Source organism: Lemur catta, chromosome 2, assembly GCF_020740605.2.
Source record: "Lemur catta isolate mLemCat1 chromosome 2, mLemCat1.pri, whole genome shotgun sequence".
Taxonomy (NCBI): Eukaryota; Metazoa; Chordata; class Mammalia; order Primates; family Lemuridae; genus Lemur; species Lemur catta.
In genome coordinates, this window is record NC_059129.1 from 12,206,383 (window position 1) to 12,231,260 (window position 24,878).

At 38.4% G+C, this 24,878-nt stretch overlaps 2 protein-coding genes across 2 annotated transcripts in view; both read right to left on the reverse strand.

The window, feature by feature from the left end:
- LOC123632427 (serine/threonine-protein kinase SMG1) overlaps positions 1-24,878 on the reverse strand; it is a 115,599-nt gene that overhangs the window by 37,187 nt on the left and 53,534 nt on the right. The window contains exons 24-42 of the mRNA XM_045542685.1: positions 23,438-23,580; positions 23,083-23,284; positions 19,683-19,792; positions 18,829-18,976; positions 18,282-18,441; positions 17,456-17,576; positions 14,046-14,294; positions 13,417-13,701; positions 12,192-12,336; positions 11,937-12,075; positions 10,212-10,442; positions 9,920-10,097; positions 8,617-8,778; positions 7,824-8,041; positions 7,038-7,192; positions 5,352-5,574; positions 4,281-4,527; positions 3,611-3,840; positions 2,454-2,702 (exon numbers count right to left, since the gene is read on the reverse strand). Coding sequence (XP_045398641.1) covers positions 2,454-2,702; positions 3,611-3,840; positions 4,281-4,527; positions 5,352-5,574; positions 7,038-7,192; positions 7,824-8,041; positions 8,617-8,778; positions 9,920-10,097; positions 10,212-10,442; positions 11,937-12,075; positions 12,192-12,336; positions 13,417-13,701; positions 14,046-14,294; positions 17,456-17,576; positions 18,282-18,441; positions 18,829-18,976; positions 19,683-19,792; positions 23,083-23,284; positions 23,438-23,580 — 3,595 coding nt within the window. The remainder of the gene's footprint in view (positions 1-2,453; positions 2,703-3,610; positions 3,841-4,280; positions 4,528-5,351; positions 5,575-7,037; positions 7,193-7,823; positions 8,042-8,616; positions 8,779-9,919; positions 10,098-10,211; positions 10,443-11,936; positions 12,076-12,191; positions 12,337-13,416; positions 13,702-14,045; positions 14,295-17,455; positions 17,577-18,281; positions 18,442-18,828; positions 18,977-19,682; positions 19,793-23,082; positions 23,285-23,437; positions 23,581-24,878) is intronic.
- LOC123632426 (serine/threonine-protein kinase SMG1-like) lies at positions 435-1,896 on the reverse strand. The gene is made up of 4 exons (XM_045542684.1): positions 1,784-1,896; positions 1,596-1,699; positions 1,243-1,461; positions 435-666 (listed from the first exon to the last, which is right to left on the reverse strand). The coding sequence occupies exons 1-4, from the start codon at positions 1,839-1,841 to the stop codon at positions 445-447; spliced, it is 603 nt and encodes a 200-aa protein (XP_045398640.1). The 5' UTR covers positions 1,842-1,896; the 3' UTR covers positions 435-444.

Genomic DNA, 24,878 nt, shown 5'->3' on the forward strand with positions numbered 1-24,878 from the left:
TAAAGACTGATGCTCGATAGATCTCTGTACTCTGAGAGCCTCATGCAGTGCTTGACACTTTCATATTCACCTACCCTTTACTGGGCACCTGCTCTGTATAAGGTTCATTCACTTAGATCACCCCATTTAATTTAATGTGTAAAAAACTCAGTAAAGTATACAAAATAACTGCCACTATACAAATGAATAAAGACTCAAATAACAACTACAAATGAGAAAACCAAAACCCGAGTTTTCTGATTCCAAGTTCAGTGTTCTAACCATAATCAATCATTCAAACATTTAAGTTAAACAAAGCAGAAAATTTAAGTGAATTGTTATTTAGAAACACTTCAAAACTGTAATCACTGAGAGCTTTTATCATTTACATGAGATGCTGCAATAATTTTAGTCTACATTGACAATATTAACACAAACATGAAAATTCTCCTTAATGGAATATATTTAGAAATAAGAATTCATCACTGTTTTAAACCTGTGTTGCAGAGTGTGAGAAGGATGATCCACTCCTTCAGCTCCTTCTAGAAACTCTATTTCCTCCAGCAGTTTGCCCTGTAGTTTTTCCACATCCGTCAGTTGCTCCTGCAAGCTCAGGTATTCATCTAAGCTGCTGTCCAGCTTGGGAAGCACAAGCAGCATTTCATCCCTATTCTTAAACCAGTTCACCTGTAAAAAGTTGTTATGATTAGGAAGATTATTACAAGGTCAACCGTGAGATACAACAATGTCTGTCAAAAGAACATTTTGCACATTCTGTTTAAAACTCAACAAAACCCTGAAGGGATGATGGCATCACCTCCACTGTACAAAGGTAACTAATACATTCAGATTCACAGAGACTTAAACTGACAGACTCAATTCCATAACGCCATGCAGTTACCAACATGCCACCCAGAACAAGATTAGCATCACTGACTACCTGCTGGGGAGGGCCACCACACAATTAAAGAACATTTACAATCATCATTAGTAAACACACTTAAACATATTTTTTAAAATTATAATTTTTTAAAATCATTAACCCACCTCCTAGGAGTGTGGAATGTAACTATGCATTTGTGTGGGAGAACTGCCTTACAAAAAGATGACATCAAATTACCATCTATTTAAGTGCCACCTCAATATTATACAATACAGTCTTGCCAAAAAAAGTAGAGAAACAGTTTTACTCAACTTTTTTATGAACATGTTTACTCTATTAACAAAAAGATGACGATGACTTATTACATCATTGGGCTTCACCTTAATTTCAGCCACTCTGGAAGAAAAGAGGCTGCGGGTGATCTCTCGCTCCATCTCTCTCTTGCTCTGCTTGCTCTCGGCCTGCTGGCCGCCCCCACCATAGACAGCGCCAGCAAAGCCAGCCTCGCCTCCTGCCGTCCAGTCCACCAGAGGGTCGTACACAAAGGCCTCCAGCAGTGTCAGCAGAGTCTCTCTGCCACGCCGCATAATGTGTAAAACCTGTTTTCACAGAGTTTTAAATAAGTTTTACCGTAAATTTCCTCACTAACGTATGACTTTTTTCCTCTCACCACGCTTTGTTCGTTTAACATGCATAGTGAAAGCGGCAGGGGGCAGAAGAGAAGACAGCATACCTGCTCACAGGAAAGCCTGAAAACACCTTCTACTCCAGTTACACCCAGTGCTGTTTCGATGTTTTGTGTCATTCGAAAAGGTACTTTCTCAGGAACTCTAAGGCTTTTTACCTTGAAAACGACAATAGTTATGTTTTTGTCCTTTCACTAAAAAAAAATCTGACTCTCATATAAATGTAAAAGTCCACTTTTACCTTTTTCAAAGCAAACGTTGTAATCTATGTGAACAACTTCTCCAGTTGTCATATCTATGAGAACATTATCCAGATGTCTATCTCCAAGGCCAATTATGTACCCAACCATAGACAATGACTGGCAGTAGATCTTGCATAAGACTAAAAAAAAAGGGGTGAAGGGAGCAAGTTAAACACCACAAGGAAATTTCCCTCCAACATGGACTTGATACTCCAAAATTTACAAAATACCATAAACCTACTCCCTTATTTTAAAATAAATCAACAAATAAAAAGCACTCTTCAGGTTGCTGCATGTGGTCACACAGGCTCTGCAGGGGGCAGCCACATACAATACGGAGGTCCTGGCTGGCCCTAGTTAATCATTATCAGAATGCTGGATTTTAAAAAAATAAACAACTTTTCTTCAGTCTCCCTAGTTTTTCCCTTTCTAAATTTTTTATTCTACTTTCCATTTCATCCACAACCGCTTCCTCATCCTGCCCTCAGACACAGTGAGGGCCACACCACTATAATTTTAATATCAGATTCCAATAAAGGTCTCAAACTATCACATCTGGAGGGACTGAAGAAGGAAGACAAACAAGATAGACAAGAAGGAAGCAGGCAAAAAAAAAAAGCATACTGTTGACATGTTGATTACAGCCCCGAACAAGGCACGTACCTGTGTAACTCTCCACCATTCATCAGGTGTTGTACAAGATGACCAGAGCTCCTTGGCAAGGAGGTTTGGGGGTGTGGCTTCCATTAACTCTTCTAACACTGCCTTCATCACATGAAGAGGCCAATCCCGACGGGACACATCCAGGCTAAGTCCAACTCCTTTCAAAGCAGGGCCAATTTTACTATAATAAAGTTCACTAGGACGGGGTACCATTCCAGGATTCTGAGGAGTTTGGTAGGAATCTTGGGCCTTCAAAAGAAAATATCAAATTTATTTAAAAAGTACAAAGATTACTTTGAATGCAAAGTAATACCTTAAAAACTGATTTTTCAATAGCATTTTCTACCTACCCAGCTAAATTTCATTTACCAATAGCCAATTTTGCTGGACTATATATTTTTCTCATAATCTACATCTTTCTTTTAATTAGATACTACTACTTCATTGAAAAATTGGTCTGGTGTTAAATTTTCTTGAGTTTAATTCAAATCTCAACACTCAAGTTACATTCTTCTTTGTAACATATAATCAAGCTAAAAAATTTATAATTCTTAATTCATTTATGCACGTTTTCACTGGTGATTTAATCAATATAAAATTAACAACAGGCATTTGGAACACATTACATAAAACTTTAGATAGGCTGTCTCCAATTTCAATCTCTAATTTACCCTTCAATAATTGCCCTGTAATCTCCCGTGCCTACATGTAAAACTTGACACCTCTTAAACTCGTGCTCATTCTTATACCTACCCTAATTAGAAGCATTTTCTTTAGCTAGATGTGGGATCCTGAGGTTTAGACTATGTAAAATGTATCTTAATATCTGCAGAGCTTAGTACTGTTCCTGGCATATATTAAGCACTCATATACTTGGCTAAAATGAATTCCAAATTAAACTCCTAGTCTAAATCAAAGTATAAAATCCAGGTACAAAACAGGATGCCACTGTGGTTAACTCTAAATTTAATTTAAAGTTGCTTCTTATTTACATATATACTGTCTTAAGGACCTTAAGTCTTTTCCTTCTTTAACCCCTAATAAACATGCAAAAATGCTCAAGTATAGTATGCCTAGAAATATTTCACAGAACAAAGAATGGGCTAATATATACATTTGTTTTTAAACATTAAAATTTTATTTGAATTTTAATCAACCTTTTGTGCTTGTAAGGCAGCTTCCCGTTGTTGCCATCGCTTGTAAAGACCAAATAAGGGTGTAGCTCCATCCACCCACTGGATTAGTCCTGATCTGGTTCCTAGTGGTGTTACGGAATAGTGTCGAGCGTGGAAACGGGGCGTTTCCTGGCGGTTAATTGTAGCAAACATGGTATTCACGATAGATAGGAACTGCATTATTCTCTCATCCAGATGTAAATCCTCCAGTCCTGTGAAAACAAAATTAAAGTAGCTAGGCAAGTGACCAAATAGCATTGGGAGCACACCACTCCTTTGTGTCTTTTTCAACTAGCAATGGCAATCAAGAACTGACAGCCCATGAGGAACACTGAGAGTATTACAGAATTCTATTCAGTGACAAGATACTAGTAGGAGTAATTAGCATTATCAGCTGTACCTCAGTTGTTCTCCTTATACAAGTTCATACAGAGGGATGTCGAGGGGTATGGAAAATCTTTCTGTGCAGTATCTAACCACTGCCATTCAAAAACACATAGGATACAGGACACTCCAGCTAATAATGACATACAAAAATTCGCCTGAAATAATCTAACACACACACACACACACACACACACACACACACACACACAGCATTAATAAGAAGTCTAATACTCTTCTTAAAAAGGGAAGAAGTTTTAAATCCTACCTTTGAAAAGGTAAGGATAGCTCTTCCCATCTGATCCCAGAAAGAGAAGTTTCTTTGGCTTGGTTTTAGTTGGTAAGATTGTGATGGTTCCACCCACACTGTGGATCGTGACAGTGTCTCTGGCTGAGACCTCCCCAGGAAGAGCAATTTCAGTGTTAGTCATGGCAGCCAACCACGGACTGATTTCTTCAAGACGTAAGATGTAACTTGCACGTTTCTGTGCTCTCTGTTGCAAACTCAGCATTATCTATATTCACAAGATGATAAAAACAAATTTATATTATGATTTAAAACACTTATTTTCTTTCATATTCAGTTTGGTAGAAAAGTAAATTTAAAAACATATACAAATACCAGTTGTTCTAATTCCTACATTTAATTCAATTTGGGCCATTCTGGGAAAAGCGCTGGTGTGCTGTTATGCTCCAGATCAGTAGTCCCCAACCTTTTTGGCACCAGGGATTGGTTTCATGGAAGATGATTTTCCCACAGGGGTTAGGGATCTTAACAAAGTAGAAGGCATCTAGACCTATGGTCCCCAACTCCTGGGCTATGGCTCGATACGGGTCCATGGCCTAATAGGGAAACGAGGTCTCGCATCACCACCTAAGCTCTACCCTACTCCCACCTCCTCTCCCCTCTACCCTGGCCTCCTCCCCCGGCAAGTGATTCTCCCACCTCAACCTCCTAAATAGCTGGGATTACAGGCACAAGCCACTAAGCCTGGCAAACTTATTTATCTTTTGTGAGGAGAATATAGCAGGTAACCAACATTTAGCTCAAGGCCAGTACCACTCCCCTAGGAAATGTCTTACAGGATATTGTTTACTGGTGTGAACCCTCCACATGTAGAAGAGTAGACACCTTTGCCACTCCCTCTACCCACCGGTTTCCAAATTCTCAGATGAAACATTTTTCTCTGTATTCCTTATAAGCAACTGGCCATAGGCTGCCTTCCATAGGCTTATAAAATTTTCACTTATGTTCCAAGTAAGGTGAGCCCACTTATTTAAATTTTGTATCTCGTAGGAAATTTTCCACTTTAGCAGCATGCTTGAGATTGTTCTGTACCTCTTTAAATGGAAGCCAGCTGCTTCCAGGCTTTGCAGGGTTTGACGGGGTCTTCAGTTTTTCTAGAGCATTTTCAATGGCATCACCATAGTTATCCTGAAACCATTTCTCATGAGGTGTTTCTGCAGGGGCCGCCGTGATGCTCCTCACATGCTCCAAAGCAAATACGATGGGCTTCATCAGAGCTGTGTGCTTCTCCCGCATGATAGCAACTTTCTCTTCTCTGACCAGGAAGACATTTTTATTCAAAAAATCATTGTACATGAAAGTTTTACGGAAATGTGGAGCAGTTCAAATGTATCAAATGTAAGTTAACAGTATCAAAGAATAAGTGTAAAAATTAAGCAATAAAGTATTAGGAAAGTAACTAACATAGAATTGTTTTTTCAAAAATCCAGCACATAAAAGAGGCAGCTTCTCTTTTCATCAAATGATGCACAGAAAACGGGATATCCAAACACAAAAGAATGAAGTCACACCCATACCTTACACCATATGCAAAGTATAATTCAAAATGGGTCAAAGACCTAGACTTAAGAGCTAAGACTATAAAACTCCTGGAAGAAAACATAGGGGGAAAGTTTCCTGACACACGACTTGGCCATGATTCTGTAGACATGGCACCAATACCACAAACAGATCTAATTAGATTACATCAAAATTAAAACTTTTGTATATCAAAAGATACTATCAAGAAAGTGAAAAGACAATCCACAAATGCTAGGAAGTATTTGTAAATCATGTATCTCATAAGGGTTTAATACCCAGAATACATAAAGGACTTTTCAACAACAAAAAAACCACAAACAACCCAATTCAAAAATGTACGAAGGGCTTAACTGATATTTCTCCAAATAAGATATGCAAATGGTTAATAACACATGAAAAGATGCTAAACATGACCAATCATTAAGGAAAAGCAAATCAGAATGAGATACCACTTCAGGTCCAGTGGGATGGCTATTATTTAAAAAGCAGAAAAAAAGTGTTGGCAAGGATGAGGAGAAACTGGAACCCTCACGCATTGCTAGTGGGAATATAAAATAGCGCAGCCACTGTCGAAAAGTTTGTCAGTTCCTCAACAAGTTAAAAAGAGAACTGCCACATGGTCCAGAAAATCCACTGGATCATACACAAAATATACACAAAATAATGGAAAGCAAGGACTCAAACAGACACTTGCTAAACAATGTTCAGAGAAGCATTATTCACACACCCAAAATGTAGAAGCAATCCAACTGTCCATAAACAGATGAATGCATAAGTAAAATGTAGTACCATCCACACAATGGAATATTATAGGCCACAGAAAGAAATGAAATCTTAATACATGCTGCAACAGGGACAAACCTTAAGGACATTATGCACAGTGAAAAAAGCCAGACACAAAAGGACAAATACCGTATGATTTCATTTATAAGAGGTAGCTAAAATAGGCAAATTCACAGGGACAGAAAGTAGAATAAAGGTAACCAGGCACCAAGGTTAGGAGGAAATGAAGAATTCCTATTTAATTAGTACAGAGCGTCTACAGGAGATAAGTTCTGAAAACCGACAGTGGTGACAGTTGTACAACATTGTGAATGTACACTTAAAAATGGTTAAAACAATAAATTTTGTTATACATTTTAACACATAAAAGACAAGGCAGCTTCCTTTTCTGAGTAAAAGAGTATGGAAACATACTTGCGTAAGGTGTTGTTGTTCTGGACTCTCTTCACCTCATCTTCCAGCTGTTGAATTCGTCTCAGAACGTACATGTGTTGCTGTAACAAAACTCCCAGCCAGAGTTCATCCCAGAGCACCGTGACCCTGCGCAGCTCGGCCACGAGCATCTGAACCTGCATATAGAGCACATCCAAATAGCTCATCTCCAAGTCTACACACAGCACAGTTCCTGAAACACTGGATATTACAAGTTAAGTAGGGGTAATTTTTGTTCATTATACTATTAGAGAATGCTGATTAGTGATTCTATCAATGCTGACTGATAAAACCAATTTTAACTATTCTAAACACATTGCTCAAATTATTTCCATGAGAGTTTTTATGGGTTTCTGGGAGGAGAGGAAGTTGTAATAAAAACTGTTTTAAAACATGATTTGGAGCTCCAATGGTACAATTGGTTAGTGCACAGTACTTATAAAACATAGGAGTTAAGGCTGGGTGTGGTGGTTCATGTCTGTAATCCTAGCACTCTCGGGGGGCTGAGGTGGGAGGATCACTTGAGGCCAGGAGCAACCTGAACAGTGAGACCCTATCTCTATAAAAAAATAGAAAAAATTAGCAGAGCACAGTAGCATGGGCCTGTAGTCCCAGCTACTCCAGAGGCTGAAGCAGGAGGATCACCGGAGCCCAGGACTTTGAGGTTGCAGTGAACTGTGATGATGCTACTGTACTCTAGCCCCTGCGACAGAGGGAGACCCTGTCACAAAAAAGAAAAAAAGAAACATGAGTTGGGTTTCTTTGTACCTGTAACACCATAGTCGGGTTTGCTGAAGACAATTTATCTACAATTTTGCTGTAGCAATCCTGCATCATGGCTTGGTCTTCATTTAATCCACTCTTAGGTTCATCTTTATTGCTATCCTGAGAAGCAGGTGAACTTCCCCCCTCACATTCAGAAACCAGCAATTCTTCTCCTTGAATATTGCCAAGTAAAGTTGGAATTGCAGAGGAAAACTTATTTCCTATAATGAAATGGGAGAACAGGAATACTTTGAATGCTTCTCCCATGTGCATATACTGAGTTACTGAAAATATCAATTACCTACTTTACTCCAGAGAACTCATTTAACTAATTTGCCATCTGTGCATTAAAATGACTAAAGATTGTAGATATTTTGTCTTTTTACAAGTTGAGGTTCATACTTATTAATATTATAGGCTAATGGAAGATACATGGGGAGAGGGGGAGATAATAAATGAGTCTCTAATAAATAGTGTGTTCTCTCAGGCAGAGTTCAAAACTTGGTTTAATGCTTACCTACCAGTTACAGCTTAGTGAACCTGAGAGAGTGACTCCATTTCTCCACGCCTTGGTGAGTGGCTTATTGTAAAGACTGAAGATAACGTGCAAAGCGTATGTTGTAGTGCCAGAGACATAGTAGTTACTCCCTCAATAATGATAATTATTACTAATGAAAAAACTATAAATTCTACCAACTCTGGAATAAAATCTAAAAAAAAAAAAAAAACCTGACCTAATAAAAATTACTGGCAAAATAATTTATACATAAAATAGCAGTATTTTAATATTCCATACCTGAAGCCTGGGATTCACTACTAAGTGATATGGTCCCCACTATTGCAGGATACAATATGAGATGTGGCGAATCTTGAGCCACGCGGCACAGAAGGTTGCAAATACTCTGGCGCACATATACTTCAGGGTGGTTTAAGCGTGAGAAAAGCTGCGGAATAATTCCTTCAAGAGAAGAAGAAAGACAGATACTTTAAAGTGATTAAAAATTACCAACATAGGCCGGGCACAGTGGCTCATGCCAGTAATCCTAGCACTCTGGAAGGCCGAGGTGGGAGGACTATTTGAGCTCAGGAGTTCCAGACCAGCCTGAGCAAGAGCGAGACCTCGTCTCTACTAAAAAATAGAAAGAAATTATATGGACAGCTAAAAATATAGAAAAAATTAGCCGGGCGTGGTGGCGCATGCCTATAGTCCCAGCTACTCGGGAGGCTGAGGCAGAAGGATTGCTTGAGCCCAGGTGTTTGAGGTTGCTATGAGCTAGGCTGACGCCACGGCACTCTAGCCCAGGCAGCAGAGTGAGACTGTGCCTCAAAAAAAAAAAAAAAAAAAAAAAAAAAAAAAAGGCCAGGCACGGTGGCTCACGCCTATAATCCTAGCACTCTGGGAGGCCAAGGTGGGTGGATTGCTCGAGATCAGGAGTTCAAGACCAGCCTGAGCAAGAGCGAGACCCCATCTCTACTAAAAATAGAAAGAAATTATCTGGCCAACTAAAAATCTATATAGGAAAAATTAGCCGGGCATAGTGGCGCATGCCTGTAGTCCCAGCTACTCGGGAGGCTGAGGCAGGAGGATCGCTTAAGCCGAGGAGTCTGAGGTTGCTGTGAGCTAGGCTGACGCCACGGCACTCATTCTAGCCTGGGCAACAAAGCGAGACTCTGTCTCAAAAAAAAAAAAAAAAAAAACTACCAACATAGATGTGAAAGGATAAAACCTGATGTGTGTCAGCATCAGCACAAATTTAAGGATTCAAATTTCTCCCTGAGGTAACAAAGACCCATACACAATAGTTCTTCATTTGCCAGTTTAGGCCAGCCTGACTCATGTAATTTTTACAAAGGGTATAGAAAATCTTTTTGAAACTTATTTTCACGACCCTCTCCAAACATCATTTTGTATATAAAAAGCCTCTGAGCCTTCCATTTCTCGGACAGGTGAGAGTGAAGGTCTTAGCAGTGCAACAAGCACCCCAGAGTGTCCCATGAGCTAATGCAAGTATTCTTTAACACATCCCAATCATAAATAAGAAGAAACCACTAATTTTTTTATTGTCTTATATCCTACTCAGAAACAATTTAGCCATCACCTCTCCACGGAGCAGTAGGTGTTGTTTCCAAGCCATGCTCCAGATACTGCCGAAGCTCGCCTGCATGTTTCACCAGCAGCCTGAGCAGCCGCAGCGTGGCCATCACAATCATGTCATCAGTGCTCTGTTCCACTCTATGACTTAGATGTAGCCTAGGGTCATCCTCATCTAAAGGAATCTAAGGGTGAACAATTAAGGGAAGAAATAAGAAAACAATTCAGAACATTGCTTCTGTTTAACATGAAATAAGTTCTAAACAAATTTTTTAAAAACAGAACACAGTGCTACCTACTTGCCCAGCATTGAGTTTAAGAAAAGTAAAATATGCACTGCAAGAGAGTTTGTACAGGCTGAAGATTCTATCTACAACTTTCCTCCACACTTTAATAACTCCTTCAGTGGCACTTTCGTCAAGTTCCGAGAGCCATGGGCAGCTTGATATTAACTGACGCCAGATAACATCAACCATGTCATCTTCTTCATTATCTTCACTCTCTGTTATCTGAAGTGTTATATCTTCATCCTGAAGAAAAATTGGGCACAAAATGCTATTTTTCAACAGAAATTGAAAAAGGGAAAAGATGTATGATTTGACTATCATGGAAACATTCTTTCCATTTACAAAAGACCAAATTATTACACATTTAGTGCAATACACACTAAATCAATATCCATAGGCATCTTTATGTAGCCAATGAAGAAGGATATAAGCATTTAGCAACAATTAAAAGACATTTTGGTTTTTTCTACCTTAAATGCTTACAAGTTACAATATAATATTCTGCCTACAAAAAATTAAATGTGATCTATTCAAAAGTTTGAGTCTGAATGTACACAGAATACATACAATAGACCTTACCCTCTTTACAGTACGGTGCATGTGCCTAACACAAACTCTGGCAGAGACTTGCAGAGCAAGAACCGAAAGTTAACACAGTTTAGGGTGGAAAGTAAAATCCATACCTTTTAAGACTATAAATGCTCAATAGCTATTACATTCTAGAAGCGACAGAACTTTGACAGGGTAGGGAGTGAATCCTACAGATCATCTAGTCCACTGGTTTTAACTCTGGCTGTATATCAGAATCACCCAGTGAGCTTAAACATAGACACACACACACACACACACACACACACACTCCCGTTCAGAATACCTGGAGGTACAGTTAAGGCACTGGCATACTTTTTAAACCTTTCAACCTAGGGTAAAGAACCTAATTTCTGATTAGAAGAGCAACTCAGAGAAATTTAATTTACATAAAATAAACTCCAACCATTTTTTCCAAACAGAGCAGGTCTCCCTCTGTCGCTCAGGCTGGACTGGAATGCAGTCACACCATCATAGCTCACTGCAGCCTCAAATTCCTGGGCTCAAGTGATTCTCCTGCCTCAACCTCGCAGGTAACAAGGACTGCAGCCACGTGTCACCACGTCTGGCTAATTTTTCTATTTTTTGTAGAGACGGGGGGTTTCACTATGTTGCCCAAGCTGGTTTTGAACTCCTGGCCTCAAGCAATCCTCCCAGAGTGCTAGGATTACAAGTGTGAGCCACCATACCCAGCCTCTACCTATTCTTAACAGGACTCTAAGGAAATACCTTGATTTCTCAAAAAATTATACTCATCCTAAAGGTCAAAGATTTTGGGGGGTATTTTTATTTGTTTATCTGATTATTTTTATTTGAGATAGGATCTCACTTTGCTGCCCAGGCTGGAGTGCAGTGGTGCAAACATAGTTCACTGAAGCTGTGAACTCCTGGGTGCTAGCAATCCTCCCACATCAGCCTGCCAAGTAGCTAGGACTATAGACGTGTGCCACCATGCCCAGCTAGTTTAAAAAAAAAAAATTTTTTTTAAGAGATGGGGTCTCAAACTCAAAAGTTTTTATTCGCAACAATAATTGCCTAAATCCCATTCAATATTTAATCAAGAATATGTGATCGATTTTCTCAGAATCAGTGAGTTGGAATAGTGATCTTGACACTACCACCCCATGCACTGTATCATGTTTTCCTTGCCTGAATTCCCGCTGGCCGACATACAGCTTGTCCAAGAATACCATATATTCTCTCTTTCTCTTCTTCAGTTATAGTATCTGGAAGCAGATTTTGAACTTCAGATTTTTCTCTAGGCAGCAGACGGACACCTTCTCCCTGACTATAAAAATAAACGAGTCTTCAGTATTTTAGCTACCAAACTTTACCATATCAGCAGACATTTTAAATCTCTATTTTGCAATGCATTAAATAAATTACATATTTAAATGTACATACCTGGCATTGTCAACCACTTTTCTGCCCCACCTGTAAGCCCAACTAGCCAGTGCTGCCCAAGATTTGGCTACTTCAGGTGCCTGTACTGAAGACAGGTGATATAACTGTCCCAAAATGAAGTCAGGTTCTCCAACTCCAATATGTACTGCCATGATGAGAAAAAATAATAAAAGAACTCAGCAATGGTATTTCCATTAGCATTTCAGACTTTTATCTGCAAACAATAAGTTCCACAATATTATCATACATAATTTGATAAGGCAGAAATTTGGATTACGATTTCTAAAAGGTTGGTATATTGAAATCAATCAGTTGGCTTCACAAGCTTAGATTATCACCTGGGGAACACATCAGTGTCTTTCATGACAATAAACTCATGAACGGTTCAGGTGTCAGACGAGCTATAGAAGGTCTTGCATTCTGGATTTGCTGGCTATTTCCTCACTATGAGTACACCATCTCATCCATAGAGACTCATGAAGCAAAAATCTTTATTCCCATGTTAGAGGTGAAGAAATTGCCTGCTATAGTGCATTTGCCAAGATGAAGATTTATAATGATCATAAGATCATGATGAAGATTTATAATGACCACTTATGAATATCAAGATCTTATAATACATGTATTAGAATTATTTTATAAGACCACTGTAAGTTATTAAAATCCTAGGCTTCAGAACAACACAATGAACATACATTCTCATGTTTCAACTAAGAGATTAATTATCTCCCAAACTGTAAAAACAGGACAATGGTGCCTACAACAGGCACTCAAACATTGAATGAATCAACTACTTGCCAGGTAATTTTCTGTTACTAGCACTAGTGTCAGAATGGGAAACTTGATTCTTTTTATAGTTGCTGTGTTCCACCAATAAAAGGAAACACAGGCTCCTATTTTATATCTCTGTTGCTCTTTCTAGTGTGAGCTGATATTTTAGACATCAGGGGCAGGAAGAGCTTAATGCCAGTAAAAACATCTAAGTCCATAAAAGCAACTTGAATCTTAAAGGCTGGATGTATGGCCTGGAGGCAGAGTTCAGTGACTTATCAAAGGGCATTAGATCCTAAATATGTTTTAGTTACTTTCAGGTAATGTAATACCCTAAATTTCCATAGGCATACTTTTTGTGGCAAATTATAGCCAGCATAACATTGTAAACTTTAAAATAGGGGGAAATATAGTTCCTAAAATTATTATTTTAAAGCTAGTAAAGAAACCTTACCTGTGGATTCACTCTCAATCCGAGGATACTCTTCTTCCACTGTATTACCAGCTGGCAATTCTATTAAAGTGAGTATGTTTTTAGACAAAGTAGACAGACCCGAGACATTCTGCTGTTGCTGAGCTCTGTAAACCTGTTTCAGCTGTCCTGAAATCTCTTTCCATTCTGCCTGGATCCATTTAGCCAGTGTCAGAATGGACTTAGCAACTGCATATTCAGCTTTTGCAGACTTGCAGAAAGATATGGCACAAGAACTCAACATTTCCATCGCATGTGTTGACTGGCCTATAGAAAACCAAAAAATCAGCACTTAGAACCCGTAAAAGCAAATGATTGACATTATTTCAGTGTGAGATAATGAATTTTTTAAAACATGTAAATTCAGTAATAATGATCTCTGGAAACATTTCTTACCTTAATACATTACAACAAAATTACTTCTTTTAAAAGCACTGAATTATACAGATAAATCTATTACAAACAACTTACTTTTCAGGACACAAATGTTTTGTGACCACTGGAAATACTCAACTTTTCTATTAATATTACCACCTTTTACCATACACAATAACAGTCATAAACATGATTTTTACTATACTCATGTATTAACCATAATTCATTTTACTAACCTGCTGTATATAGCAATTTGGTTTTTTCAATATCAAGTTCAGGCCCCCATTTTTCATCCACTTGACCCTGAGTTGATAGTTTTTTAAAATGCTGGACTAAATCCTGTGCAGTGGTGGTCTTTCCCAGCTGAACTTCACTGCATTGTGCCAGTAGTCTTGTTGCAAGTGACACATTCCCCCGTTTTCTAGCAAATTTTGCTGCTGTTAGACCTAATTCCATGAGATGGCTCCTAATTGGGACTGTTTGTTCTGAAGAGAAGAAAACATTTCATTACTCCCTGATTTGTCTAACCCCAGACTGCGGGGAAACAAGGCCAAAAAATTCTTCCCTAACCATTCCCCTTCCTCACAACCTCCCGAAACAAAGACAACTCACGCATAAGTCCCTAGCAGCTAGCAAAGCACGCTTAGCATACAATGAACAGTAGGTGTTTCTTGAATTAAATGTACACAATGAAGTGGAGAAAAATGAGATCATTCACTGTAAGAAATTATCTTTTTAGTTTCTGAATCTTTAGTAAAGAGCCAAGGCCAATGGGTGGGGTAAGGCTAAACCACCCCTTCTTCTGTAAGCACTCCCTTCCTCTGACCACATAACCCTCTCCAGGTTTTCCTCCTACCTTGCTAAGAACCCTTCTTAGTCTCCCTCTCTTCCACTACCCATCCATTAAAACTGGTGGGGCTGGGCTGGGTCCTAGGCTCTCTACTCCCCTCACTTTGCACAACACTCTCTCTGAACATTATCATCTTGCTCCTGTGGCTTCAATTACCATACAAATGCTGGTGCTCTTCAATCTTTACCTGACATCTGACTTCCACCTGCCACCTGGTCACTTACACAGTAGGTTTTCAACAGCACTCCAACTTACAATTCATTTTCTACCAACCTCCAAACCTTTTGCTCCTTTCTCCTGTGTTCCTCTTTCAAGGAAAGACACAAGATCAACCCAGTTTATTGAGCAGGTACCCGGCAATCGTCTTAAACTTTACTGTCAGCTCTCATCTCCCATTTGCTTATTTCTGTCCCTGCTGTCATCCCCTAGTTATCTTCTTTAGCACAGATTTCAGCCTAACTGGTGGTCCCTTTGCCCCCATTCTTACCTTCTTCTAATCCATTCTCCAACTTGCAACTGAAACGATATTACACAAAGGTAACTCCGAACATTTAGCCTTCTTGCTTAAAATCCTCTGACAAATCCACTGACATTCTGACAAAGCCCAAAATCCTGAATTTGGCTTGCAAGGCAATGATGCCTTGCATTCCACTCCAATCTCAATCTCATCCAGCTCCATTTCTTATTTTACAATACCTCAGGCAAACTGAGTCATCTAAGAATCTTTCATTATTTTCTCTGGCCTTCACACAAGATGTTTTTTCTAGCCAAATCAGCCTGCCTTCTTTCTCATTTTTGCCCTCCTCAAGTTTCAGCTTAAATATTACTTCCTTCCCAAGTCCTTTTCTGATTCCTAGGATTAAATCAGGTGCCACTGTTATATGTTCCTTTAGCATCATGCACGTGTACTTCCATTCAACACACCATAGTGTTATTCCTTGTTTGATGTCAGTTTTCCCTGTTAGAATCTAGAATCCTCTTGATCCTAGAAATGCAGAAACAGGCTTATCTTGTTCACCATAATATCCCAACATCAAAGCACAGTACCTGACACAAAGCACACTTGATCAACACTTGTTGAATAAAGAAACAAAAATGAGGAGAAATGGAGTTCTGTCTCTGAATATAACTGGTGGGCTACTGACTTTTTCTTCCCAATTTTAAAACTTGTTTGATATGAGAAGGATTGGAAAGGAGATGATGGTACTTGCAAAAGCCCTGTTACATGCCATGCTCTGCGCTAGCTAGGGCGTTTTATCCACCTTCTCTCGTCTCATAAAATCCTTGCAACAATCTCAAAAGTGGGGCAATCCCCCCATATAACTGAAAAGGAAAGCAGTTCAGAAGTTTAATGGTTTGCCCAAAGGTCCCTCACTTTGCAAATACTGGGTCAACGCTCCAAACCCAGGTCTGTTTGGCAGTGAGGGGACGTTTGAGTCATAGTTATAAGTCATCACCCTGCAGTACAAGTCTATATCTTGGCAGTTGGCTTACTTGACATTTAATACTAAAATGTACTCAGTAACACCAGCTACCACGTTTTCAACTAAAATTCCAGAGCATTCTGGCAACTTTTTTATTTTAAAGCAATAAAGTAAACTGCTAGCATCCTTTTAACATAACAGACATTTCTTTCTTTAAAAAGACATATAAGGGGGTAGAAGGGCAGAGGCAAAAACCTACCAATGGGTACAACGAACACTATTCGGGTGATGGGCATACTTATAGCCCTGACTCTAGCATTACAAAAGCTATCCACATAACAAAAACATTTGTAGCCCTTAGTAATTTTGAAATTAAAAAAAATAAAAGTCATAAATATTTATATAAATAATTCTCTAGCTATTTATTTGGAATATTTAATACATAACATTCACAGTACACTTTAGGTGACAAAGAACTTATGTTCAGAACACAAAAACAAGTTTTATGACTTCATTATAAGTGAGTGAAAGGTTTTTTTCTTTTTTTTAATCCACCGCTAAGAGTCATACAGAAAAGTGGGTAAAAGATTTGAATAGATATTTGAAAAATAAGATATACAATGGTCACTATCAAATGAAAAGATGCTCAACATCATCATCAGGAAAATGTAAACAAAACCATGAGACATTATTACACATCCACTCCAGTGATTAAAATTAAAAAGACAATACCAAAGAGGTAGAACAACTGGAACTTTTATAAGATGCCAGAAGGAATTTTAAACATATAACTTGATAAGAAACTGTCTAACTATTTTGAAAGTTAAACTACATGACCAAATAATTTTACTTTTGGCATTTACTCAAGAAACACAAATATATGTCCACTCAAAGACTTGCACATGAATGTGCCCAGCACCTTTATACTTAACAGCCCAATTTGAAAAAAACCTAAATATCTATCAAAGGATGAAAATAAAAATAAATTGTGGTATATGCATACAATGTTAACACTACTCAACAATAAAAAGGACTGTATTTCTGATACATGCAAGATGAGTGAACCTTAAAAATACCATGCTGAGCAAGAGAAGCCAGACACAGGAGAACTTACTGCATGATTCCACTTATGTGAAGCTTTAGTAAAGACAAGTCTAAGCTACAATGATAAAACCCAAATCGGTAATTGCCTAGGACAGGCGCGAATGAGAAAGAGGCACAAGGGAACCTTCTGGGGTGAGATAAATATTCTACATCTTGATTATACTGGTGGTTACAGAAGTAAAGACATTAAAATTCATTGAACTGTGTGCACTTAAAATGTGTTATTTTCATCTCAATAAAGCTAATTAAAAAAAATAAAACTACTTACCTTTGATTTTCTCCAACAACTGATTCTGGTACATAGTGTATCTTAATGCCTGCATCCATGGCCTCACATCATGCTGTTTACATGAACGTAAAGCTTCATTGAAGAGTGGAATAAGACAGTCCTGCCACAGAAAAACCAAGATTACTTAATGTAAAACAGGCTCCCTGTGTGTTTGTAGATACACTGCTACAAAGTAAGACCTTTGTTCTAGAGTACAGTGTTGGTAACTCCAATATAGGTTGGCTCCTTCAGAACTATTCCAGTTTTACCTATCAAACTATCCCCTTTCATCATTTATCTTTTAATTTTTTACAGGCTAAAAGAAAACTTTGTTTTGCAGGGCAAACAAATTTTTCAGAATATTAAGTCCAAAGTATCATCCATAAAGCACACCACAAAAAAATAATATTTACTGTAAAGCAGAAGCTAAACTGGAGAAAAACAAAGACCATAATTCCTTTGGGAAGGTGAACTTTACCCTATCTGGGAAGAGGAAGGGGTGTCTTTGTTTCAGTCAAATCTAAAATTTACATAATCTGTCTAAAGGCAGTATCTTTATATACAACTCCCCTGTACACCAAAAAAAGAAGAAAAAAAAAAATGGAGCAATTAGCCATCTTTGAGAGATTACCTTAGGTTCTTCGTGTGCCCCAAATACTTCTCTCAGATCAAAGTCTGCCTGAAAGTGGCATTTCAGATTTCTGGGTTTACTAGCTTGTCCAACTACAAATGCTATTTTTAAAACTCGAAAAATAAGGTCTTTGTTCTAAAGCAATGACTATTAATGTGCATACGAATATGCTCATAAAAATACACATACACGCACCTCTGTTGAAAGTCTGTTAGAAACTGTGTTCTCCAAAGCAGACGAGCAATACAGCTGTAAGGTACTAAGAACTGGCAAGGACTGTGAAACCGTTAAAGTAGAAAGTCTCAGTGGTCCAATAGCTATGCGGGATGTTTGCTTCAAGTACTTTACCACATTCCTGAAACAAAAGATTCACTGTCAATCAGTTAATGAAGTTTTTCAACTTGTAACCCCTGAAGAAATAAAGCAGCTGATAAGAAGCTACCATACTAGCATCCAGAGTTGGGGGAAGCAAGAGGCGCAGCCAGCCAGTTCTGTAGTAAAATGATATAATCAAGTCAAGATATTTGATTTCAGGGGCTTTTACATTTTATTTTCAACTTCAGTCACTGTTGGTAAGTGGTGTTCACATATGATAGTGCTTCTATGACAAAAGTAAAGCTATCAACATTAGTATTTAGCATTAATATAAGCTAGTAACTGTCTCCTCCCAGCTCTCTCCACCCCATGTCATTTATCCTATGATATACATGATGTATATTTACCTCCTTAAGATTAAACTTACTCAGTTATAGACTGCCACTTCTGATCTTGATCTATGTGGTTTAAAGCAGTTGCCAGACAAACAGAACTTCTCAACAACTGCACTTCAATGGATTTCTGAAGTTCCCTTGGATCTGGACTTAACATGTTAGGCAGCAGTTTTTTCATATCTACAGAGAAGTTAAATAAATTTCATTAAGTTAATCAGCTTTTATTGTATAAGAGTGATAATACATTTTGATAAACATCTGACAATGAATAACAATACCTCTTCTCATATTTAAGTTCAGGCAGCTAAACACTATAATTAAGGATTTCTTACAACTATACAAGAATCATTACCTCATATAAAATTACTATACCTCAGATCCCTAAAAATCAGTTGCCTTCAAAGGCTCAAAAATCAGTACATCAACCTACTATATAAAGGTGCAAATCAAGCTCTACAATAGCAGATCTTACTGAATCTAGCAAATCAATACTAACACACAGAATACTCATAAAACTTTACTGTAACATTTACAAAACGTTCCACTTGTGATAAAGGACTTAACGAGCCACAAGATGAAAATCAAGAAAAAAATTTAATCTTTTTAAAGAAAAATATTTAGCTTAAACACTATACTTTTTCAAACTAAATGGCTAGAAAAAAGTATTCATGTAGCCTTTTTTTAAAGTTTGCTTCATGTTAAACTGTTTTTCATTTGCCAAAACAAATGTAAACAGAACAGCCCTAAATTTGTTGTTTCTCACGGGACTCTGCCCCCAAATAAATGTCAAATGCCTTCCTGATTTTCCAGTAGAATATACTAAGCCAAACATTTTGAGCAACTTGTCCACAAAAATTATCAATTTTAAAATTATTTTCTCAAATACCTATTTTTTCTTTTGATCCTCCAGCAAGTAGATTGATATTTTCTCCTGGTAACAATTCTAACTGCTCGGTACATTCAACAAATTCTCCAGACTCAAAACTGCTTAGTGATCTGTAATTAAAATATTGGTTAGCTTGTATATTACACCCTATTCAGCCTGTGTACCATTCAAAAAAATAAAACAAATTCCAGAAAGACAGCACAGTACACAGCATTCTTCTTCTGAAGAAATTCCTTCCACGAGTATGCCACCATTTTTGTTTTCATGTCAAAGATGTGACTACCAACTTAATTAGCACTGAAACTGGAGTGGTAAACAGGAAAGACACAGCTATAGACCTTCAGTTGTACTTACTCAGCCCTCCGTGTCTCCTTCCTCTTTTTGTGTGTTGCAGCCTGTTATCCCGAAGGCCTGGCCAACACACTGACAGCAGACCTCTGCAGGGCAACTTGGACACCCAGTTCTCTCCAAGGTGCCGCTGAACTCTTTGCACCATTCCTCACCCATAGCGTGAGTGCCTACAGTTCTCCTCCCATCTCAATCCCCTATCTCAGTCCTGCCGACTTTCGCTGTTGACATCCCTCCCTGACTCCCTTTTTCACCTGTTTCTCTTCTTTCAAAGAATTCTTCCTTTCCACCTCCTCACTTTACCTAAAAAAATGACATCACCTCTGGAACTGTTTCCTACTGTCCTGCAGCACCAATGCCAGGAAGAGAGGCCTCATCCTTGCAGCTCCACGCTACGACTTTCAGATCCTTCGCTCTCCCCATTTCTACAACACCTGCCCTCCAACTAGGAATAAGACTTACAGTTTCTCACTCTCTTTTCCCACTCTGCCCATCCCTCTTCCCTGAGGACTCGGCCTGAAGCCAGCACTGTACATCACTGACTTACTCTGTACCTGCTTCTACCTGATCTATGCAACCATGGGCTCCTCAGAGGAGCCTTGATTACTGGGCACCAATGGACTGCTGAGTTTTGGTAATCAACACACTTATCATTTCTGCCACTACAGGGTCTTAAGTCCCCACCAGTGGCAGATTCTATTGTCCCCACAATGCCCTACACTTTCAGCTAATGACTGACTCTTCAAGGAAGAAAAAACAAAAAAAACCCCACAGGCTTTAATTCCCTCTACCCTTATTTGCAATCCACCATACACTCCCCAAACTCTGTCTATACCCAACTTTACCTGGTTTCCTTCAGGCACAGAAAAAGTGAGCTCTGATTAATCCTTTTATCAATGTTCTTCCTACTGTTTAACCTTGACTTTCTAGTGGCTCCTTCTCCTTGGCCTAAAAGAGCACTTAATCCCTCCAACACAAAATAAACACATGTACTTCCACTTCCACTCCTTGACTTTAAGAAAAACTCACTGACCAAATAACTTACCTCAAGCTTTTCATTTTCAAATTTCTCTACCATTCAAAATTATTCAACCTGGCTTCATCTCTTTCTCTCTCTACAAAACTCTTCTTCCTTACACTCCCTGGAGCATATGACAAGGCTGACTGCTCCCACCTGGATCTCCTACATCTAAGACACTTCATTGCTCTAGGTCCTTGTGTTTTCTTCAATGGCTTCCTCTGTCATCTCTTCACAAAATACTGAAACCTTGGCCTTCTTTCTTTTTCACTCACTGTTCTCTAGACACTTATCTCTGGTTTGGTAGCTTACAAAGGCTCTAGATTATAGACAGGGAAAAGGAAAGAGGACTTTTACTTATCACCCATATACTAATGATCCCCAAATAGCTCTAGCTTAGACTTTCTCCTTAATTCCAAATCCAATTCTTAGCTGCTTACCCAACAATCTCATCTGTACATTTCATTCACATCTTAAATGTGCCTTAGTGTTCTCTGTATGTTCTTCCTTGAGTTAACAGGATCTTTTCTCCTCCCTCTACCATCGCCCCTGCAAATTAATGGTCTACATGCCTCCCACTCTATACACCTCCAGCAATCTCTGTAACACACAGCAGAGTGAACCACCAAGTCAGGTCAGAACACATCTCTGTTCAAATCCCACCTGAGATTTTCTATTTTACTCGGAGTAAACAAAGTCCTTTTCTCAGTTCTCGGCTACTTGTAGCCCTTATCTCCTATTATTCAGGCTGTTGCAACCACATCGGCCTCCCAGCCATTTCCAGAACACTCCCAAGTCCATCATTCTCACATCAGCTCTGTCCACTCCAGTCTGTGCCAATATGGCATCCTCACGGGCATTCCCTGACCTTGTGTCTTCCCCTACTAGAAGGTCAGCTTTAACTTTACCAGCTTTCTTTGAGGCACAGAAAAGATAAGGTACAAGTAATCTTGCAATCAACATTCTATATCCTGCTCCTTCAACCTTTGCTTTAAAAGGTTAGAATTCATGTCTGTTTTATGTACTGCTCTGTCCCACTGCCTGGTACCCAGTACATGCTCAATGAAGAAATCACAGGTTAACCCATTAACCAGTAGAAGGCAAGGATATCATACAACGTCTGACGACCTTTATTTTCCCAGCCAAGTGTCTGGGACACAGTGAGTACTCAACTTTGAATCACAGGATTAATAAATGCACAGAGGAATGAAAAGAAGAAATGAGACAAAAGAGTTTAATTTGCAGATGTTCACAAACTCTGTCCTCATCTGAAGAAATGTTTTTAATATGTTCAAACCTCATTTAGAAACAAAGCCATCAGCTGTGATCCTTTATAAAGCAGTGACAAGTGTCTCTTCATATTCATTTCTTTAATTTATTTTATTTGTTGTTAGAGACAGAGTCTTGCTCTGTTAACCTGGCTAAAGTGCAGTGGCATTATCATAGCTCACTGCGACCTCAAACTGCTGGGCTCAAGCAATCCTCCTGCCTCAGCCTCCCAAATAGCTGTGACTACAGGCACGCACCACCACACCCAGCTCATTTTTCTATTTTTTGTAGAGATGGGGTCTTGCTCTTGCTCAGGCTGGTCTCAAACTCCTGAGCTCCAGCAATCCTCCTGCCTTAGCCTCCCAAAGTGCTAGGATTACAGGCATAAGCCATCATGCCCTGCCTTGCATTCATTTGGTATAATTTTCAAGCTGCATCTAGGGGTTTTTTCCCCACTCTGTCCACCTTGAAGGGTGATCAGGTATCTAGGTTTTAGAACAATAGGTTCTAAAAATCAACAGCAAGTCACTGTCTCAGCAACTATGAGTCTGCTTTCCCATTACACAAATACCTCCTCACCTCTAATGTTGGTTTCCTGTTGTAGTCATTTTTATAATATTAGTATTATTAGAAATATAATAATTTTGTATTAGTACATTTGACCAATTTTAATGTTTTTCCGCTATACAGGAAGACTTCACAGTTATTAAAAATTTGTTTGAACTGGGTTAAGTATAATTTATAATTGGAAAAAGCAAGCCTTACTTTATATAGTTGAAATCAGCTTTTAGATTGAGGGAAGTGGAACTGGTACTCTTTTTCAAGTCATGGATAGCATTCTGCCAGTCCTGTACAGCAGCCCAGTCAGCAATTGAGATGTAGCACTCACATGCTTTATTTCCTAAATAATTTATAACCTCAGGCGAAGACTCGGTTGGTTTGGACAGGAGAGTTTTTCTGGATTCACCTGAAAGTATTTTATGAAATAAGAAGAGAGAGATTCAGAGTAATTATAAATGTTTCAAACAGCATACAAATCTAAAAATATACAATAAGATCATCACTACAAAATATTTAACTAAAATTTTTGCTTTGTTTCATTTAAATAATGAATGCTCACCATTCAGAGAATGCTTGGGGCTGGCACTGTTACGCCCGGCGTTGGCCAATGTGAGCACAGACTTGTCAAAGCTGGAGATGCAGCAATCCACACCTGTCATGGCGCAGAGGTGCTCCTGGTACTCCACAGAGGCCTTTTCAAACCTTAAATACAAATGGAAGCAGTTTTATTTTAAATACACATATCTCATTCTCCAAAAAAATAATAGTGAAAGAATGGATTACTCAATAAATGAAGGTAAGACAATTCTGCAGGGCGGTAAATTAGATCCCTTCCTCACAACAAGTGAAACTAAACTAAATTCAAAGATAGTCAAATGTTAAAAAATATAAGACAGCATAAAATAACTAGTAGAAAATATTGATAAGGAACTGATGTCAATATGTAGAAAAGCTATGCTGAAAGATAAATGCAAAAAAGAATACACAACGTAACAGATCTAACTGCATAATAAAGAACTTCTGGGTGTCTAAAATACAACATAAACATTAAAAACAAATTACAATAAATTAGACATCAATAATCTTAGTGTATAATAAAATCTCACAGATTAATAAAGGAAGAAAAAAGAGGCCACAAAGACAACCCATGTTTCGAAAAATCAGAAATGGTCAGTCTATGGAGCACAGTTCTGTGTCATTAATAAATAAAGAATATAAACTACAGATATTTTCACTGATGATTGCGGCAGGGTTCTTTTTTCTCAGTGACCCAAAGTAAGGGAAGGGGGTACTCTATCATTGGGGTATAAATTACAGCCATCTTTTCTGTAGGTTAACTTAGCAATAGAAGGTATGATAAGCCTTATGATCTATAGCCTTTCTTCTAGTAAACAGACTTGTACAAATGGATTCCAAAAAAGTAATCAGAAATATGAGCAAAGGTTTTAAGTGCCATGGTGCATTAAGATTAGTAAGGTGGGGCATCATGGCTCATGCTTGTAATTCCAGAGAGACCTCATCTCTACAAAAAATAGAAAAATAAAAAAATTAGCCAGACATGGTGGTGCACGTCCCTGTAGTCCCAGCTACTCAGAAGGAAGACTGAGCCAGGAGGATCGCTAGAGACCAGGAATTGGAGGTTGCAGTGAGCTGTGATGGCAACACTGCACTCCAGCAGCCTGGGCGACAAAGCAAAACCTTGTCTCAACAAAAAAAGAAAGAGGGAAAAAAAGATTAGTAGAAAACATCTGAATCAACCTTAATGTCCAAATTAATGTCCAACAAGGAATATTAAATTATGGTACACTCATAAATACAATGCTCCATTAAAAATCGTGTTGTATAATATTAAACATGGAAAAACATTTTTTTAAATAGTGTTGAGTGGAAAAAGCAAGTCATAAAACCATGTACTTAAGGACACTGCTGTTTCTGTAGAAACGGGGAAAAAACTATGTATGAAAGAAAAGGGATTGAGAAAAGCATATATACCAAAACTA

Excerpts from the sequence above, each read along its gene's own strand:
- LOC123632426 (XM_045542684.1), bottom strand. The coding sequence starts at position 1,841 with ATGACAACTGGAGAAGTTGTTCACATAGATTACAACGTTTGCTTTGAA. Across the intron at positions 1,700-1,783 it reads TTGCTTTGAAAAAGGTAAAA|GCCTTAGAGTTCCTGAGAAA; the intron begins GTGGACTTTTAC and ends TCAAGGTAAAAA. Across the intron at positions 1,462-1,595 it reads TCAGGCTTTCCTGTGAGCAG|GTTTTACACATTATGCGGCG; the intron begins GTATGCTGTCTT and ends CTGTGAAAACAG.